A 21,549-nucleotide genomic window follows, 5' to 3' on the forward strand; every position below is an offset into this window, starting at 1 on the left:
TTGATCTCAAATTAGTCTTGCCATCTACTCCTCCTGAAGTCTGAGAGTGTTTTAAATTCCTGAAAAACCAATCACACTAAATATTTGAACAGGAGTTTTTTATGGCAGGTTAATTAATAATCACAGCGTTTCAGTGCCGGCATGGTCATATGGATATTGATTTCTCACTGGCTGCTGTTGACCTCAATTCATCTTTCTGATCTTTCTTTGTGCACAAATGCACAGGCGATACGCAAGAGAAAGATACCCATACAGACACATTTCTTTCTAGCTCTGAGTCCTCACATCTCATGTGCAGACAAAGGGAGGGAGACAGTGAGAAGACTGGGGGAGACAGAGGGACAAATAGAGTGAATGAGAGGAGGAAGGAAGTGACATTGCAAGAGAATGTAGACGGATGAGGACGTGACGGTAAGCAGGAGGGCACGTTAAGGCAGAGCGAACACTGGAGTCAGAGTGTGAGAGGCAGGCAGAGGAGGAGGAGAGCAGAGAGGAGAGGAGGAGAGGGGAGGGGGAAGGGCGGGCGTGGGAGAGATGCAAGTTGAGTCAAAGCCCCCGAGCTCCCCTGATTTCTCTGTGAAAGACACAGTGCTGAAAAGATGGATAGCGTGTGCCCTCTCTGCCAAGGCATGCCCAAGACAATGACATCATCAACATCAAACTAGCAAGGACACGAGGCGAGAGCCCCAGACTCACGCTTGGATCCTTTATTCATTATTATTCACTCACTTATTCATCATTTTCCTTGCGCTCAGACTATCGCTGTGCACTGACACCAATCATGAAGTCTTCATACTTAAAAATCTTCTTTAAATAAAATAGTACTTCTACAGTCAGACTGTCACTGGTCATGAATAGTCTTCATACATACATTCACAATACATATACAGCCACATGTGGACACTTTGGTGCATAGCACAGGAAAAAAAATCATCACAGGTTCAGGTTTAATAGGAGGCTACAATTACAGAAGAGCAGAGACTGTTTTTATTTCCTTCATACTGTATGTGTTGTGTGGGTCTGATATACTGTTGTTGCAGATGGTGAACTCTGGTGAGCAGCGGCGTCACTGCTGGGGCACCTTGTCGGTGAGTCTCTTTGCTTTATTCTGGAGATAACGTGCCTTGCCCTCCTCGAAACGCCTCTGCTCGTCCTCTCCGTTAACCTGAAGACATTACAAAAAAAGACAAAAGATTTGTTTTCAGACACATTCATCTTTTACACATCATGAGCACTGGAATGTTTCCCCTGCGGTTATTACATTAACCATGAGCATGAAGCTGTGATCTAATTTACCAGTCGGTGCCGTTGTAATTGTCATTCATCTTCTAAATGAAATACTGAATGAATGATTGAAAGTTGGAGAGGCTCTGCATTACAGAGTGAAGGAGCAGAATTTATTGATTCATTCAGAATTCAAGCAGTTGAGTAAAACCACATGAGGTGATTTGCAAGACATTTGCAGGACACACGACATATTTGAAATTCCTTCAAGGTAATTTAAAAAAGAAATGTGAATGTGTTTGTACAGCAAAGTTTGTATTTCTGACAGTGGCAGCCAAAAGGATTGTGATGTCAGGCAGTCAGTCTGTCCAGGAGCACAGTCCTTTGGTCCTGAGATATAACATTATCAGGACAAATAATTACCAGGTTATATGAAATTCTATGTGAACTTTACAATAAAGTTACCTAAAGGTTAGCGTATGATTATTGGTGACTGCTGGCTTTTCATCTAATATCACCAACTGAAATCTCTCTTAAAGTAACAACTACAAAGATTTTCATTTAAATAAATATCTCTTCAGTCATTTTTTTTTTATCACTGAATGAGGTAACGCAACAGTGATTGAAGTATTACAATATCTATTTATTTGCAGTATTATGAACTGGTTATCGAGGGTGACATTCACAGAAATGCTGTATTAAAGGTCTAGTGAGTAGGAATTAGTGGCATCTAGTGGTGAGGTTGCAACATTGCTACCAACTGAAACTTCTCCCATGTGCCAAGTGTGTAGAGAAACTAAAGTGAACAACACAAAAACACAAGTGGCCCTGTCCAGTGCCAGTGTTTGCTTTATCTGTTCTTATTACTTACTGTAGAACAACATGGCAAGCTCCATGGAAGAGGGCTTGCTTAATATGTGGCTATAAATGGCTTATTGTATGCTAATGTAAACATAGTTAGGAATATTGAAGTCCATTTCTGCTACTATATACCCTCTTAATGCTACATACCTGACCTGCACTTCCTGCTATTGTTCATCAAAAATGAGACTACAAAATGTCGGCCATTTTCATCAATTATCGACAGCAACTTAGTTTAAATACTGCAGGAAATAATGGAACACTCAGGAGCAGCCCCAGTAAGCTGTTTGATGAAGAGCTGCAGGGGACAGGGTGCACACCTCCAACTTAGCCAGGTAACCAACTCCTTTCACAGTGCCCTACTATCTGCGGACTCATGCTGTGTGCAGCATAAATCAGATCATAGTTGCTCATAGAATAATGGAAAAAGGCCAGTTATTACCTAACTTCTTTATTAAAATGACAAAAGTTTGTTTTAGCTCCCCCAGAACTCTGATACCTCCAAGTATTAAATCGGATTTATTACCACCAATAAGTACACGTTTCACCAACTCAAAATGGCAGTGGCAGCCCCCAGCTGGGCGAATCCCTATTATTTTTAGCTGTACTACTGTACTGTAGCACGATCATCTACTTCCATAACAGGATGTTATATGCACAATTTAAATTTAGTTTTAACATCCCATATACAAAAGATATATTTGTATTACACTTTGATTGCACCATCACACCCAGGAACTCTGAGATGCCCCCCCCCCCCTCTGGATTCACATCTGATATGAATTCCCTTTCGACTTCTGTTTTTATTCTGAGCAGCACTTTGTAGCCTGTGAAGAACAAATCTTCTCTTTCTCCTTCACTTAGTTCAGTTTGGCTGCTGATTCGTGGGAGGAAGCACACTTGCTGGCCTGCGCTGTTTAATTAGACTGCCTGAAAACCTTGTGACTTAAACAACAATACCACCACCGGTGACAGTGTCAACACTTACTTTAACATGGTGCTGCCCACTTTCCCACTCCCTCATCTGCACACAGTTCTAAAGGAGCAGGGGAGTGTGTTGTATTTGTGTGCATGTGCAAATAAGTCTGTATGTAAAACTGTACAAGTGAATGCTTGTGTCAGTGACATGTTCAGATGTGCGCACACCTGGTGGTTGGCAGACTCAAGAGCACCTGCCACTCAGCAGCACTCTGGGCACAAAGCTGACAGATGGCGCCTTAACTTTATGGAGAGAGCAGGGTGGTGAAAGATATGACAAAACATCGTGCCAAGACAAGCCCAGGGGTCACAACTCAAATGTGACATGGATGGGAATATTATCTATCTCCATAGAGCAGGTTTAGGAGCATACAGTTGTAGTATTTGTTGTACGCTGCTAATATAACAGTCAACATACTGCTCAGTCAATTTTGCTTTTGCCATTTGACTGAAAGTAATGGATTCCAGTTCATTGACTTTCAAAAAAAAGAAAGAAAGAGACCAAGTTTCACCACTGTTTCAGTATTTTTAAACATTTATATAAAGAGAAACACTGCGCCGACAATCTGTTTTTCAAAAACTGAATTTCCACATTCAAAATTTAACAAGACAATGATACAATCAGGAACTGTGGGGTAAGTATTGCTTTTCCTACATCATCCCTGCACGGAAAGCAAGCACAGCTACACAAACAAAGCCTCTATTATTGTAACATTTTTTGAGATAAGAATAATAACTCACTGTCTCTAATTAGACAGAGACATTAGAATTATATTTCCAACTGGACTGCATGTAGAATAATGTAGAGGGAGCAGGTCATTACAGTGTTATTGAAATAAGCCCCGACAAGCTGATTTGGAAGCCTGACACCAAACAGAGGTTTATAAATCATCTAATTTAACACAGCTGCTGCGTATACCAAAGACATCCATCATTTAGCACAGAACACTGGTTTAAAATGATTTCATTACAAGCCCAAAAATAGTTCAGAGGGACTGCATGCCCTGCAACCACAGCTAAATAAAACAAAAAATGGCCAGTTGGTAAGACAACTTGTTTTAAGGGGGGATCTGTGAAAAGTAATGAAGTTAAAATAATTATTGGTCTGTTGGGTCTCTCTGCAGTCTCCCAAAAAACACAACAACAACAACAACAAAAAAAAAAAAACAGCAATATGAAGCAACAAAATGTTCCAGAGGCAGCTGTTAGAGTAGCTACAAAATGGTAAAGAGTGAACAATTTAACATTTAATTCTGTGTGTGTACATGAAGCTTTAGAGGCAGCACTGATTAAATGCCCCAAGTGTTAGGGTATAATGAGTTGACAGAGGGCAAATTCAGGAATGAAGATTAAGAGTATGCACGAACAGCCATAGAGATGCCACCCAAATGTACGCTGATGAGCCAAAACATATAAACCACTCACTGGTGAAGTGAATAACATTGGTCATTTCATTACAAAGCAATGTTCTGGTGGGAAACCTTAGGTCCAAGCATTCATGTGGATGCAACTTGATGTGCTCCACCCAAACACACTACAGACCACGTACCCCACCTCACCGTGCTGCTACACCATATAAACTAAGCAGGAATGGCCTGAGGAACGTGACGCTCAAGGCGTCAACCTGGCCTTGAAATCCCCTTGATCCAAATCTGATTGAGTATTCATAGGACATGGGGCCCTCTTGGATCAGACTTGGCACTGACCTGTTGTGGCATTGACACAGGACCTCTGGGCAGTGTCCTGTGGTGTCTGCATTTAGTCCTGTGTGTTGTGGGGTAGGATACCAGCACGTCCCACGGATGCTCAATTGGATTGGAATCTTGCGAACTGCAGATGCCTTGAGCTCTTCATCGCGTTCGTCGGGCCTTTTCTAAGAGGTTTTTATGGTGTGGCATGGTGCATTGTCCTGCTGGTGGGGCCACTACCATCAGAGAGTGCCATTGCCATGAGGAGGGTACTTGATCTGCATCAGTGTTTGGGTGGGTGGGGTGTGTCAGGTAGCCAGAACCCAAGGTTTCACAGCAGAACATTGCATTGTAACAAGATGATGCTATTCACTTCATCAGTTAGTGGTTTCAATGTATTGGCTTATCTGGGTATATACAAACTAATACACATACTGTCTAGGCACAAGTCCACATGGTATTAAAGTGCAGGCATTTAGATGTGTATGGCATATTTACTGACACTGTCTTCAGGCTAGTTGTAACTTTTATTCTGATTGTTTATCTCCTCCAAACTACTCATATCCCCCCGTCATTCAGCCCCCTGAGAACTTAACCATTATTTAATTACACTTTTAAAATCATAGTCAGCCGCAGCTTGAGATGGTTTAATGAACACGCCAATTAAAAAGGAAGTGTACACCTGACTACTGCTAATGAAGAATGGCAGTTAATAACAGCATGAGATATGATCCTCTAAAGTTTCTGACCAAAGCAAAACAAACAGATGATTCTGGCAGGAGAAAACTTTTCCCCTTCATAGTGTCTCATGTTTATTTTCAGTCTATAGGGTATGCCAAATCATTCAGTCTCCTCTGCGGTTCACCACGCCTGCTTCAACCATAACCCTCCACGTTTAGCCACGTTCTCGTGTTCTGCCTCCGGATTTGGACCACAGCTCCTCTGCTTGTTCTGCTTTGCCATTCCCTGCCCACCTCAACCATCATTTCAGTCAAGTCTTCAGCTCCACATCTTCTAATTACAGTAAACTGCCGTTAACTATTCAGTTTCCTGATAGTGTTTGCATTTGGATCCTAAGTTGAACTGTCACAACACCTCCTTGGCACTAGCTGACAAAAAATCACTCTGATTGGCTGTTAAGGTGAGTGCACAAAAAGAGCAAACAAACGACTTAAGTAAAGAGGACAGCAGACCTAAACAGACATGTTATCTAAGGTAAGATGTTTTTTTTTTTAGCTATTGAGCTCTTTAGCAGAAACAGTTCGTAATCATGGTATTGTTCGCTGGCGTGTGATAACTATATCCTTTGTTCTTTCACCATCGGGCTGTGGTGCTAATGTGCTAACTGACTAACTCGAGTCTTGAATCAGTCCTGTCAGTCTCCCGATTTTCACTTTGAATGACAAATACAGACTACCTCCACCTGCTGCTATGGAGAATTATTTCCTCTCATGCAAACGCAGAAGGAACGTGGTGGTTGGCTCTTGGCTGTAGTCTTTGCAGTGTGTTCAAGCGCAACTTTTGGTCGAGACACAGGCGACATGAGGTGACACAACAGCTGGCCTATGTAGCCATTAATCCTTTGATGTTGGTTTGGTGTGTGGGCCTTTGACTGTTAATACATTGGAATCAGTAGTCTGTTATAACTGAAAATTGGATGATGATTTCTCCTACGCTCCTTGGTTTTGGCATTGTTTCTTGTGACTGAATCAAAATGCATTTTCACTTAGAATGAACAGCTTTCCAAGAAGATATTTTCCAGGTGCTGTTTTTCTGCTGCCACCTGTTAAAATTATATCAGCCTTATCTCACCTGGCCAACTAAAACTAACAAGAGACCAAAATGTTCCAGTTCTTTTTTTCATTCCAAGAAACTGTACTTTCGGTTACTGGCGGAGAACAGTCCAGTCTGAAAAGAAGAAATGCTCATGAGGTGATGTGACTTGAATCATGGGGTGACTTAATCTGTCTATACAAAATCTAATGCTGGTTTAAGCATAATGCAAAGTAAATGTTTAATTTTTACTAAGTGTAAAGATTGCTAACATTTTAAAACGGTTTCCTCACTCTTTTATAGTAACAGTAGGAGATGGATGATATTCTACTGAAAGTGAACATCAGAGCTATCACCTCCAAAAAGCCTTAATGCTGGTGTTTCTACTTTTTTTGTCCACATGTATGCTTATGTGTGCACATTATTTGTCCTACTTACACCTTGTGTGCATTCCTGCTGGGCTGCATGTGTGCATGCATATGTTAATGCTCATGCGCATCACATTTGCATTACTCAATGAGACAATTCAATGCTAGGCTCAAAATGTCCTTTTGGTGTCCCAACATAATTGGTATTCCCACAGTGGCTCCAGTCTAATAACTATGATTATGCAGGATCATCAGCCACCACTGATGACTCTCTGATGCAGAACCTATCAATGTTGCAAAAGCAGCCATGTTTGTTTTATAGTGTCTGTGCATTTACAATCGTTCTTTGCAATCAGGGAGACTGTATGTGTCACAGTTCATATTCACATGGTAAGGATGATGGCCCACGCTGTACAAAACACAATGGCTCCTCTTTGAAGAAGACAAGAGTCTACAGCCACGTTAGCGGCTCTGAGACTGCACATCGGCACAATGATGCTTTGAACTAAATGCTAACATCAGCATGGTAATTTGCTCTCGGTCCTTACATTAAAATGTAGATCATGCATAATGTTTACCATGTTCAGCATCTTAGATTAGCATGCAAACACTTGCTAATCAGCACTAAACACAAAGTGATGATGGCACTGGATGAAAAGCTAAGGGATCACCAACGTTGTGAATGTCTGAACCAAAGTTCATGGCAACTCATTCAGTAGCTGCTGAGATTTCTTAACTCAAAACCCCAAATGTGAAAGGTCAGAGGATCATTGAAGTAATTAGGATACATCACATGGGGACTATGGATGTCTACATTTCATGTCAATCTATCCAAAAGTGAGACGACATCTCGAGAGCTATGCTACAATCTTGGTTGATAAAAACACACTTGTTACAAAAAAAATCAAAAAAATCAGTGATTATCAGCAATGGGTCACACTGGAGCACATGAAATTATCAATTTGAATGTCGGCCGCTGGGCACCAAACAAAGTCAGAGTCTTGGCTGATTGGGTCAAATGGCCAAGAAAAACAGCTGTTTCACCTGGCTTACCAGTTGTCCATTAGTTAGACGGTTGAATGGAGTGTGACAAATTATATAAGCTTGGAACAGGGACAGGTTTGTAAAAGGAACGGCCCATACAATGCCAGCAAAATGCCAGAGGGGTTCCTTTGTGCTCACACGAGCTGTTATTAAAGTGGGCACTGGGCATCAGTGGCACTGCCAAATGCCAACGTCTCAAAAGTAGCACTAAGATGTAAGCAACCAGCTCAAGAGAAGCAGCAGTCATCTTGGCCAGCATGAGTGTGGATACTAAGCCATATGTTTATGTGTGACAGGAAGAGAGATACACTCATACACAAAGGATGACATTTTAGACAATGCTGAAAGGTGTTTTATTTGTCATCATAAAACGAATCCTTTCAAATACTCCACGCTGGCTTTTCCTGAATGCTCAGAGGACCTCTGTCTGTGGATCCATCTGTTCAGTCGTGATGAATATTTTATGCTATCAGTTTTTTTCTGTTTGTAAAGTATTCATCCAAAATTCCTCAATAATCTGAGCCTCATCACAGTTTCAGAAACAGCCGTGTTACATAAGTGATACCATGATCTACAACGGGTGGTTATTATTATTTGTGTAGTGGTGTGTCATTGCTTTGTTTTTCTTCTTACAACATATTGTCTGTCATGAATGCAAAGCATGAAATGGAAGCACAATAAGCCAGCAGAGGAGTTGTCGAATGAGTCTGAGCTTTCAACTGTAATATGAGGTAACTAGCTGAGTAAAATAAAACAAGATATTCACTGAGCTAAATCACTTAGCTCAAGCAAGTTTGAAGTCCAAAACCGATTTTCAAAAAAATGGATGGACCCCAATCTTAACATCGAAAAACTCATCTGACAATATACATATTACTTTTGCTTGCTTTGGGAAATGTTCGGCAGTGATTAAAGGAACGAACCATGAGTTTTTATCCAAATGTTGCACAATTTTCAACCAAATTTTTAGAGAATCAGCAAAAGAAAATGTGAATTTTTGATCTACTACTGTTATGCGTATATTGGAAGTTGGTTCATCAAGAAAAGCAGTAGGTGCTACTTATTCTCCAGTCAGGTGATACTGCAGAGGGCGTATCGAGATGACGTCATCAAAAGAGCGCCAGTCAGACCTCAAACCAAGAAAAACGGTAATTGTAAAATTACAGAGAGTACACTGGACAATGGAAAAAGAGAGTTTAAGGAACTAATAATGCTCTTGGAGGAATTCAGGTGACAGCCCTGTGTGCAAACGTACACATTAAAAGCCTCCAAGACAAGACCTGTCTCCAATGCACTTAGACGCATTTATCTTACATTGATACACCAAGATTTCCACCTCCCCCAAGAGTAAAAATGTTTCCTTTTTTGTGATATTTTGAGGTTTTCTTGTTTTTTACATTTCTACACAGTTTTTTATTCACAAATTGAAAATGCAGTAGGATGGAAGTGCACCTGTTAGCAGTGTTAAAACACAATAGACAGTGAGCTGTAGTTTTTGCTTTTCACATTACAAATAATACTGAAGAATTTCAGAGGTACTTATGCTTGTACTGAACTTTGTGTTATAAAACCACCATTAATTAAAAGTAACACTTCACTGCTCCTTCTCTGGCACTGCTGAAGGTCAATATAGGACATGTCAGAAATTAAAAACAGACATAGAACTGGATGAGACTGAAAATACCAAATATAGATGGATCATGCCATTTTGTTCTTCACAAGAACTCACCAAACTTGACTGAGACCTGGATGTAAATTACTTTTGGCTATGAATAGAGAACATTATAGGCTTCTGTACATATTCACAGATAAGGTATTATTAAAAACTCCTGCTATTCCTAATTAACCATCCTTTACAGACTCATAGACCGAGGCACAGTAAGAACAAAGGTTGGTATGCTCTGCGTGTTTTGCCTTGGATTGCCACAGAGTCAGAAATATCTGCAACTCTGCATGGCACAAGTGTACCCGTTAACCCGTTGCTGATTGTCTTGAATGGGAGGCATCTAAAAATAAATGTGCATCACTTCATGTGGACTACAGGGGGTTGCCATGACAACCGGGCTTGTTTTCGTGTCACGGGAGGCCAGCTGAGTCTCTGCCAGAGAGAAGAGGGAGGGAGATGGAGGAGAAGAGAAGGAGGGAGAGATGAAGAAATGAAGGTAAAAGAGGGATGGAAGGAAAATAGGCAGGGTAGGAAAGATGAATAGAGGCAGAAGGAGTGGGAGAGGAAGGGAGAGATGGAACAGAGGAAGGCAGGAAGGAGAGATACGATGAAACACTGAAAAAAAAGTAAGAGGAATGAAGAGAAAGCAAGATGTAAGGAGGACCAAACCATCGGTGTGTTCACCAAGAATTGATTCAGTTATTATACATCTTAACCTTTATGCCTCTGCAAAAGGATTGCTGAATGTGCACACGGTGTTTTTCATTCACACTGTAGCACACATCCACACTCAGGCTCTGCCACCGTACAACCACATCCTTCCCCCATCAGCTGGTATTCAGTATGCACTGGCCACTGGCTGAGGATTCAAAGTGCTGACCTTCTGATAACAAGCCAGTTTTTCTAACCTTGAGGCGACTGCTACCCCATTAAAATCATCATGAATACAAAGACATACGTTGGTCAAAGGTGCTTCCGGGCATTTTCGATTATTCCTATGCTAAGCCCAGTGTGCACAATATTTCAGTACTCTTCAAGGGTACTGCTGCAGAGAGGAGAGGCATCCCCCTGATATCCTCCCTTCTGTTCATGCTGTCCTCTTTCCCCACTTCAGCATTACCCACAGCGTGCTACAATGGTGACAGCCCATCTACAACCCCCTCCTACACACCCACACACACACACACACACACACACACACACACACACACACAGAGTCCCCAACCCCCTGCTGAGCTAAAATGGGAAAATCTAAAAATAGTAAACGCAACGGGCTCACTCAAGAGAAAGCGAGGATGAGAGAGTGAGGGGGAAAAGCACCTGCAGTCAAAAATAGCACAAGCTGTCCTTTCAATCGGGCTATTTATAGAACACAACTGGGGCAAAATCTGCCACAATGTCATGAAAATTTCATTAAGGAAGGTTTGAAATATGTGTTTTTAGTGTTCAGTTGAACAGGACTCAGTGAGAGATAAGATATTCAGTGACAATAATAAATATTTGAAAGGTGCTGTATGTAACATTTACAGCATTAATATAGCAGCAAATAACTATTGCTTTGTGAAGATATAGTGGAGTAATAGCAACTGAAATTATGCTCTCTCTCTCTCTGTGTAATCTGAGCTTCTCTGTTGTGTGTTGTGGTAGACGGCCCAGCTGCATCTGCATGCTAGTCCCATGTGAGTCCTGTGTATGTATCCCACTGGGAAGCTTATCCCTGGCGCCCTGCGTGACTCCCAGGGTACAGCCCCACTATACGAAATCAGAAATTTGCTTCCATTCATTGTGTATGGGAAACATCTGATACACTGCACACATCCCTGTGATGCGGACCACGCTGGCGGTGTGACAAGAAGGCGTGACAATTCAAAGATTCAAACGATGATCACATCAACACAGCCAATCAAGCTTCAGCACTGGCGACTTTCTAAACAGCTCTGTGTACAACCAGGAAATGCTGATGGCAAGGCAGGGCTGCCGAGAGTTTATGCAAATTGGCCGTGTATAGTGGGCATGCACTGTCACAGTGCGGCCCAGTTTTGTGTGACCAGAAGGCCGACATTTATTGTGTATTGTCAGCGACTGATTTGCTGCACAAAGCATGCTGGTATGCCTGGGATGCAGACCAAGCTGGCGGTGTGAAGAGAGGGAGTGACAATTTGAAAAATTCTAACAGCGCTCACATAAAGACAGCTAATCTGGCTGCAGCCTGCAGAAGAAGGAGTCTGCAGCCTTTACCAGATTTTATTGAACACACAGATACAAACTTCACATACAGCAACAATGAGACAGCCCCGTCACCGAACACTCTTATACTCCTCCTCAGATAAACATCATACCTAACTTTCCGTGTGTGTATGTGCGTGATTTCCTGCCGTTCCCAGAACTCACGCATATCTTCATCTTACTTGGCGTTCTACCACACTTTGTTCTGCCAACGACATCCATTTCCCAACCAAAATGTTTTCCAGGTCACTCTGCTCTAAGACTTCTCCCCAGAGTGAGACCATTAAGGGTTGCTCAATTTTTAATAAACATGTTTTGCTTCATAATTGACCTTAAGGGTCAAGTATTTCTGGGCCTTTTCGCCACCACAAGCCACAAGCGACTGGCAGGGCAGGGTGGATGCCAGTTTATGCGAAATGGTCCCATATAGTGGGGCTACACCATCATACGACTGCTGATATCTGGATGGCATCGTCACGGAAGTGGAGAGCCCACCGTGTGGCCCCCCCAGGTTAACACTGTTAGCTCTGTCAGCACTGTTGCTGTTTTTAGCACTTTTTTTTTAGCACGCCAGCTCAGCCACCTCCACAGTGAGAATCGTCGCAGACAACCTGAATCAGACTCTGAATCATAGACATGCTCTGAATGTTGTATGGAGCCCCTTTAAAAAAGATGAGGAGCAGGAGACTTAACCTGATCCGTACTGAAGATAAGATCAATGTCTTTAAGTGCAAATATGGGTAACATGACAGATAATCAATATGTCAAAGTCACAGTGCACCGAGGCACATGTTGAAAACCCTCCTCACTACAATCAGACCTGGGCAAAGAATAAGCACCCGCAACAAATGGTAGTATAAAGACATGCGATGTTAGAGTACAACCAGATGAAGACAAAATGAAGAAGAGGGATGGCATTTTTGTGGATAAGTTAGATCAGGCAGCACAGAGAGCATAAGGGCAGATCTATTTTTAGAAAATCATACAAGATAACTTAGGATGATCTTTGAAGGAATAGTTAAGCACTTTGGGAAATGAGATTATTTTAATTCTTGCCAAGGGTCAGATAAGGAGACTGATACCATTCTCCTGTCTGTCTGGTAAATATGAAGCCACAGTGAGCTTGACATAAAAAACGGAAACAGCTAGCCTGGCCGTGTCCAAAGGTAACAAAATCTGACTACTCATTAACAAAAACTATGATGGAAAATATTTGTCAATGTCAATGTTACTGACAATCTGCAAATAGCTAAATGTTTGAAAGGCTCAAATGTTGAGCCTTTCAAACAATGATATTTAAGTGTGTGCCTGTAAATCATCACTTAAACCTGTCAAAAATTCTGCTGGAGAAATACAAGTTTGTAAGTGTGTAGAAAAAAAAGTCTGAATGAAATGTTTATGCAACCTGTCACCTTGATTCTTATTTCTGTTACCTATAATAGCGTAATTAGATTAGTTGATAGAGAAAAGAAAACATTCTGACTAACTGTTATGACTTAAAGTTGACTAAATGTGACGAGTTTTTGTCAAATAAAATGTTTTTGAATTGTTGTTGACTAAAACTAGATTAAACTATAAAGCATTAAAAAGAATGACTAAAATAAAAAAATAAAATCTAATAAGCATTTTAGTCTAAAGGCTAAGATTAAGACTTAATCTAAAATAACTACTACAATCAACACTGCTAGCAGCATCTCTAAAGCCCACTAATTAGCTTGTTTTATCTCAATTGTTTAATCCATACAAAAACTGAAGTGGAACTGGAATTACTGCCTCGCGGTTGTATGCCTCTGCGAACCAGTCAAATTGCAGGTATAGCAACATCCATGTCTGTGACAACATGGATGCTTCAAACACATCTTCCCCCAGGCAGCATAGAGGATCTATACAATCACAGCTAAATTTTAAGGTGGACACCCAAGAGTAGAGTTACCAATTCAATATCTGACCAAATATCTCCCCTTTTGTTCCTGAGTTATGATGCTGTGCAAAGGCCAGAAAACTGTTTAATGCAGAACATTATGATGTCACAGTGAAGCTGACCTTTGACCTTTTGGATATAAAATGTCCTCACTTTATTATTTTATCCTATTAGTCATTTATGTGAAATTTTGTCATAATTAGCATATGAATTCCTGAATTTTGTCAAAAAAAGAGGTCACAGTGACCTTGAACTTTGACCTTCAACCACTAAATTCTAATCAGTTCATTCTTGAGTCCAAGTACATGTTTGTGTCAAATCTGAGGAAACTCCCTCAAGGCGTTGTTGAGATATCATGTTCAAGAAATGAGACAGACAAAGGTCACAGTGTCCTTTGACCTTCGGACACCAAATTCTAAATAGTTCATTCTTGATTCCAAGTAGATGTTTGTGACAAATTTGACAGATTCCCTCCAGGTGTTATTGAGATATCATGTTCATGAGAATGAGACAGATGAGGTCACAATGACCTTGACCTTTGACTTATGACCCCTGAAATTGAATTAGTTCATTCTTGATTGCAAGTTGATGTTTGAGCCAAATTTGAAGAAATTCCCTCGAGGCGTTGTTGAGATATAGTGTTCATAAGAATGGGACTGATGGACAGACAACCTGAAAAAACAAAATGCCTCCAGCCACGGCTATCGCCAGCATGGAGACATAAAAATGTCAAATTTGGGATTTATGGATGGCTATGTGCAGGAGTACTTACACTGACAGTTGCTGGGGAAAAAATCTGTTATCATAACAGGCACATGTATAAATGCTATTTGATAGGACTATTTAGAATGATAGATGGTGGTAGTGGCCCCAGGTGAAATAAAATGGAGGGACGGGGAGGCCACATGTTTGTTGTGCCTTGCTCAACTCTGTATTATCAAGCCCACTGGGCTGATTAATGCCATCATTGCATTTTCATCCCCCACAGTCCCATCTCCACCGTTAGGGGAAATTCAGGTGTTAATTGGGTTGACGTGTTAAACCTTATTAAATGTACCAAGGGACTGACATCTATGAAAAGGTTTACTGCCGTCAGTAGAGTTTGGATGGGCACTCCCTTCTTTTGAGTCCCTCTCATCCCGTCTTTAATCCCTCAGTAAATAGTGATAAAGACAGAAATAGCCCTGATTGAGCCTTGTCTTCCTTCTCTTGCTCATACAAATAAACACACACACACGCATTCTTGCTCAGTGATCTGTTCAAGCACGTGCACCTCCACACGCAAAGCCCGCTGTGTCTCACACAAACCTACATGCACTGGAGCTTTATTTGTCTTACACACAAACACATACAGTCTGGCCATATTGTGTCTCTATCCAACATTTTCATGCACATTTCTCTATTGCTGCCCTTGTTTATCTGACATGCTACATCAGAGCCCTGGCAGCCCTTCCTCCATTTAGATTTCCATTTATAGTGTTGAGGATGAATTATTAAAATCAGCAGGAGATTTTTTTTTTTTAGCTTCTCTTTTCATAAAACTGAGGTGAAATTACAATGACTCTAATCATCGCTGCAATTCCCTGCCATTAAAACAAAAGCCTGTGCAAGATGGAAAACCAGGTAATGAATGCATGGAGCGAGGCAGACAATGGAGCCAACCGAACGCGAGGTTTTGTGAAATGGAAATGGGGAGACTGACGGGCGCTTTTGAAAAGGCCGACCGTTTGAGGCGCACATTTGATGCACATTTCTGTCTGGCAGGGGCAGAAGGAGAGAAGTCTGTTTTCAAATAGACCTGTCATGGTGTTAAAGGCTGATGCTGCACCTTTAAGTGTGTGAATGTTTATAACGAGAGGGGTTAATGTAGCACTTGGCGGCACACCTATAACAACCATTTTCCACGCCTCACTCTTATCCACACTGCCAAGCTTGGCTTTCTTCATGCAAATCTCTTATTACACGCTTGTGTTACTTGAAACAAGGAGGAACATGTGGTTACGCACCTCTTTTATCTTAAGATTAAAGGCTGAGTTAGACATAGTGTCGTAGTACTTGAGAATGGTTTTGGTCCCGAGACCAAAGTCTCCGGACCACTTTTTGAATGTATCGGTCATGTTTCTGACTCAGCCACAATTTCACTTGGTCTTGTCTCACTTCAGGACAAAGAGTACTCGGAATTTCATCACAACTGCAGGGATATCACTAAAAAGGAGTGTTGAATAAAGATGGTCAAGATGATTTCAACTCTTAGTGTTTGCCCATAGAAAACAAAGGAAGATTCCCACATATAAAATTCAGCTCTGCAATGCTTTCAGGGTAATTTGAGGAGTGCCAAAGGTGTGCATGTTCCACATTTTATCATAATAGCATCATGCAGTGTGGGACTAACAATGGTCTGGTACAGTACTGACTCGGTCCCAAGCCCTCAAAGTCTTGGTCTTGTGTCGGTCTAGGGGGTCTTGACTGCAACACTGGTGACTATGTAATTTAAATATTATATCAAATAATTTCTACATGCTTTGGTTCATTATTTTGGTTAAGTTAAGAGGATAGATGCAGCTTAACCAAGAGTACAGTTTTCTGCTTGACCTCTGTTACCTCAAATATTGCTGCTTGGTTTTTACTTTGAACACATTTTCCTGCCTTACTCAGAACTCTGCACATACTTAAAGTTTAATGATTAGCTCAGGTGAAAACTCTCTGAATTTTGTACAAGTGTGCACTCGAGAGAACAATGACCTGCTGTGGGTTTTTCAAATTTTGAAGCTGCCCACTCAGCCAATGCCATTGTTATCAGGGACTGTGCTTGATTAAAAATCAACATCAGTGCTCTCATTACCACAATTATCAAAAAGCTGGTTCATATATCTACATAGGTGCGGTACAACAGCCATTCAGCAAGTCAAGAAATCAGTCCAAAGAAAACAGAATATAAATTGCTGAGTCACAGAATATGGAGCGATGATCTTTATCATTAAGATTAAATAAATGTTTAAACTCACTGCGGTCCTCTAAATGCTTTATTTAGTGCTTTGAATGTGATTTTAATGGCTTCTCTGTTGTCTAAATCCCACTTCATCTGGCACAATAGTTGGATGAGTTTTAAAGGGATCATCACAGCAACGATCAGGGTGTGTGAAAGGCGCCAGGAAATAATTTAAATGTGCTGAGTTAAACAGATGGCCTGCACGTTCAGTGTTTGCATATAAACAGGGTTTGGATCATCGCGTACTGCCAAGCCAGAACAAACAGCAGGCGTTTCTCTCCTGTCTGCAGGTAAACATGCACACTTTACATCCTGAAAGTAAGTGCTGAGTCAGCCCGACACAGATGTCCAGGGATGTTGTGGAGATATTAGTATTCAGCCCGCAGTGCTTAAGGTTAACGAGCAGACATGGGGAAAATATTAAATGCAATGGAAAGACACTGATATGTAAAACTGCCAAATAAAGATAGTGTCTATCATGCTGTGAGCTTTCCAAAAGTCACAAGTGTTGCTGACTGCATTTACATGCACAATCTTATTCCACTTTATTCTGAATTTGACAGTACTGTGAAGTTGATACGGGTTATGTAGACAGTATATTGTGTTTGGATATTCCAAATTAGGCTTTTTTTTTCCAAATGTAACATTTTCCAATTAAGAAATGTGGGATATGCTGGTATTACTCTGATTTAAGAAGCATTCTTTGGTCATGTACACAGTGCATTCAAAATATGCGTCTTAATGGGGGTTTTTAACCACAGTTTGTGACACATGGCATCTTGCCTGTTAACAATCAGCTCTGTGCACTGTACACAACAGTTTGTAAGGCTAAGGTATGCCCAAAGGAAAAGCCCACATTTCCAGTCAAGAGGAGTAACACGCCTACTTTTAAACATAATGAAAGACTTGGATATCAACAAGTTTTTGGATATGCAGTAGTATCGCCGATTTTTTCAAGTAGGTGGTTGGAGCCACCAAAGGGAAACTTTGAGAAAATCCTGTTTTGACACAACGACGTGAAATAGCATGGGAGGCTTCAGCCCACTTTTCCATATTTTGACATGATAAACAACATGTTAGGGTGCGTTAATTGGAGTATGCACGGCTGCATGTAAACAGGATGTTAGTGATTTATTCATTTTCATTAGGCATGTAAACATCTTTTTCAGAGTAAGGGCAAAAATATATATATTTAAGTTATATTTTGTTCATGTAAATGTAGTCACTGAGTGGGGGAATGTAACTAACAGGGCAAAAACAGAGAAACATATGATCACATGACTAAGCAAGAAGTGAAGAGATAACAGACATCTTACATCTAAATTGGGATAAGAAATCCAACACTCAAATTGGCATAAAGTGTCACTGCAAACTATTGATACTACTATTTTGATAGCTTGTATAAATAATTTCTTGCTCTGTAAAGTAAATTTTATATTCCATCATGTTTTTTTTTATTTAGTATGCTGTCCAAGGACAAGTTTCCATTTGAATTTTTATCAGCACTTACAAATCTGAAAAGGTTGTACAGACTTTAGAGGTATAAGCAGAAGCAGCTGAAAGACATGATAAATACCCATGGCCTGATTTGTTTACCATACAAAATTCAAGGACTAAAAACCAAGGTTGTAAAGTGAATCAATGTGCAAACTAAGGTACACCATACTTGGGGGACACATTAAAAAATCTACAGTATGTTTGACTCTCAATCTGTGTAAGAGCTGTGCAAATTTAGCTCTGTGTGGATATAAAAAATTATGTACATTATACGATCGAATTAATGACAGACTTTAGAGAGCAGAGACTGGATGGTACCAACCTTAAGAGGAGGGACAGGCAGAGGCTTATTGTCCTTGTCCAGGGAGATGAAGGTGAAGAAGGCAGAGACAGCACGGTATTTGTCTACGTCTATCTCCACCAGCGAGGAAGCATCCACCAACACTTCGATTTCCATAGACTTGTTACTGACGAATGTGAGCCGCCCTGTCACCGTCACCACACAGCCTGAAAGAGATGAGGAGGAGAAAAATGTTTAATGTTAATGTTTGATGTTTATGCATTACACTGGTTTTGTAGTAGTATGCTGCCATAGAAGACATTTTCATTTTAATAAGGAAACTCATTTCATGTTGACTTAACAGTTTCAAGTTTAGGTTATTTATAGAGCATATTTAAAACAACAGAAGTTGACCAAAGCACTGCACAACGGTAAAAGAGCAATAAAATATATGAGGCATAATAAAGCATAGTAAAAACAGCGAGTGCCTCAACATAAATACAACCAGAACAATGACAGTCAACTAAATAAAAGAACAAGAGGAGAAAATTCATACGGATACAAATGCTTAACAATAAAGCAGGTTTTGAGTTGATTTTTAAATGAGCTTAGGGAAGGGGCTGATCTAAGAGAGTGGGAGATTGTTTCAAAGTTTAGGAGCCGTGGCTGCAAAAGTGCGATCTCCTCTGTGTTTGCTGTTTGTTCGTGGGATGACTTGGAGACCAGTGACAGAGGAACAGAGAGCTTTAGCGATGGGTGAAGCAGAGGCTATGGAGGTTGGATATGTAGGGGGCCACTGAGAGCTTTAAAAACAAACAGGAGAATCCTGAAATGAATGTGGTAATGAACTGGAAGCAAGATGGAGTTGGAGGTGATGGGGGCTCTTTTCCTGGTTCCAGTGAGCAGCCTAGCAGCAGCATTCTGAACGCATGAGACACAGATGCAGGGTTCAGCTTAAGAAAAGTTATATTTAACACTCTGAGACTTTTTAATGCCACTCTAAATGAAATTAAGCACACATTTACAATAACCAAATGTTTGCTGTAACATAAAACGTGAATTTTTTGTGTTTGTTGCTGGGTTTTCTGGGCGATTTTGTGTTTCTCACGCTGCACGTGGGATTACAGTTCCATTATTCCCATAGTTCCCATAGTTTGGGCAAACTTTTTGCAGTGGATCGTCTGCTATGAGCATCCCAGGCAGAAACAAAATATGAGTTTTGTCTTTTACGCTCTCCTGATCTGCATGACATCAATGCGGCAGGCATTCAGTATATTACTTTTAAAAAAACAGATGTTACCAATTATCTTGAGATTTTACAAGGCAATGTCAAAAAAAGAAGATTCACAAAACTAACTTCCAATATCTGAGCATTTAGAGACATTTGAAAGATTGATTTAAGACATTTAATACCATTTAAGGCCTTAGTTTTAGATTAAGGAAATACAATGCATTTTAAGACTGGTAATACTGGTATTGGGGTAGAGTGAGATGCAGTATTCAGTCTGTGAGGATATGAAAGCATGGATGAATATTTCAAGGTCTGGGCGGGAGAGAAGAGGTTTTAATTTAGATCAAAGCTAAAAGAAACTGGACTTGACAACTACACTTATCTGTTTATTATATTTTAGGGCAGAGTTTAGGATGAAAACAAGGTTGGTAGTATGCGGCTTGAGGTAAGGTAAAAGTTTGTGAGTAGTTAAATGGAGTCCACGGGGCCAAAGAGCACAGCCTCAGATTTATGAACACTGAGCTGCAGGAAATGAAGGCGATCCAACTTTTGATGTCCTAAGGCACTCCCTGAGGCAGTCCAGGTCTGATGGGCAATATCATATCCCAAGAGCACTTTAATGTTTTAAAGTCTTGACATTAGATTTTCCATCTACTCTGTCCTTCAGCCATTCAGAGAAAATTAATATTGTTGTTGTTTAAAATTTTAAAAGGCTAAAAAAAAAAAAAAAAAAAAAAAAAAGAAGTTTCGAGAGAGTGTTGAAAAATCAAAATATTGCCTTGCAACTGTCTCACAACTGAATGACTGCGGTTTTAAATTACCTGAAAACTTTGAGCGAACGCAACAACATTCACTACAAATACTGTGAGCTGACATCACACTAAGGACCTTCATGTATAACTGAACATGAACTGAACATGAACTGAACATGAAATAAGCTGGCAAATTGATGTAGTCAGCCAAGGAAAACATAGGATCTGCTCTCACAATCTACTTCACATTGTTGCATCATGGACTTCTTGAAGTCTGTGCCACAGAGAGATTCAGCAGAGTGAAGCAGGCCGATGCTCTTTGGCTGGAGGGATTTAAGAACTACAGCCAATCAATCTCTCCAACTGCAAGGTTTTCAGATGAATACAAAGTAAGACCTTTGAAAATAAAGCTTGTTTTTGTGCTTCAAATGAGAAAGAAAAGTTTAAAATCTTTTTGAAGATGTTAATGTCTGACGCCACATATAGAGAAGGTACATTAGGTTCACTGCTGCAGAGCATTTGCTACCTTTCTTTTGATTTCATCCTGAGCCCCAATCTAATCCATCCAATGTATTTGACTCATCAAAAATTAGTGCTTTTCTCCTTCTGTCACTGCAGGGAGGAGGGATTAAAACAGTCAACTAATAGTACTGGGCATTGCTGATGTGTTTCTTTATTCTCTTTGATGTGCCTGTACTGTATTATTACTCCTGTTGCCATAGTGACGAGGAGAGAAGGTGTTATCCCTGCAGTCTGAGACAGATCTGGAGTCTGACTGAGATCTTGTAGAACAGTCAAAGTCTTAGATAATAAATTATGTACATGGAGAATGAAAAGAGGCTTTTACAAAAGTATGTGCTGCAAACTATTTCTAAGGGAATTACACTTGAAATTTCAGTGGTGTTGTTCAGTGACGGAGCTCCGCAACTCATACAGGCAAATCAGAGTTTAAAAGCTGTGCTCATTGGTTAAAAAACATCAACATTAACTGATTAAATCAACCCGTGTTTACATTTTCCTGACAAGAGACCTCTTGTGGTCTATTCAAACA

At 40.5% G+C, this 21,549-nt stretch overlaps 1 protein-coding gene across 6 annotated transcripts in view; it reads right to left on the reverse strand.

The window, feature by feature from the left end:
* Positions 1-692: 692 nt before the first annotated feature.
* The window catches only part of acot7 (acyl-CoA thioesterase 7), a 162,614-nt gene continuing 141,757 nt past the window's right edge, over positions 693-21,549 (reverse strand). For all 6 annotated transcript variants that reach the window (XM_033640248.2, XM_078170154.1, XM_078170153.1 and 3 more), the window contains 2 exons: positions 18,558-18,742; positions 693-1,165 (listed from right to left, as the gene is read on the reverse strand). In XM_033640248.2, the coding sequence (XP_033496139.1) occupies positions 1,067-1,165; positions 18,558-18,742 (284 nt within the window). In that variant the 3' untranslated portion in view covers positions 693-1,066. The remainder of the gene's footprint in view (positions 1,166-18,557; positions 18,743-21,549) is intronic.

This window comes from Epinephelus lanceolatus, chromosome 8 (genome assembly GCF_041903045.1).
Source record: "Epinephelus lanceolatus isolate andai-2023 chromosome 8, ASM4190304v1, whole genome shotgun sequence".
In the NCBI taxonomy this organism is placed as follows: Eukaryota; Metazoa; Chordata; class Actinopteri; order Perciformes; family Serranidae; genus Epinephelus; species Epinephelus lanceolatus.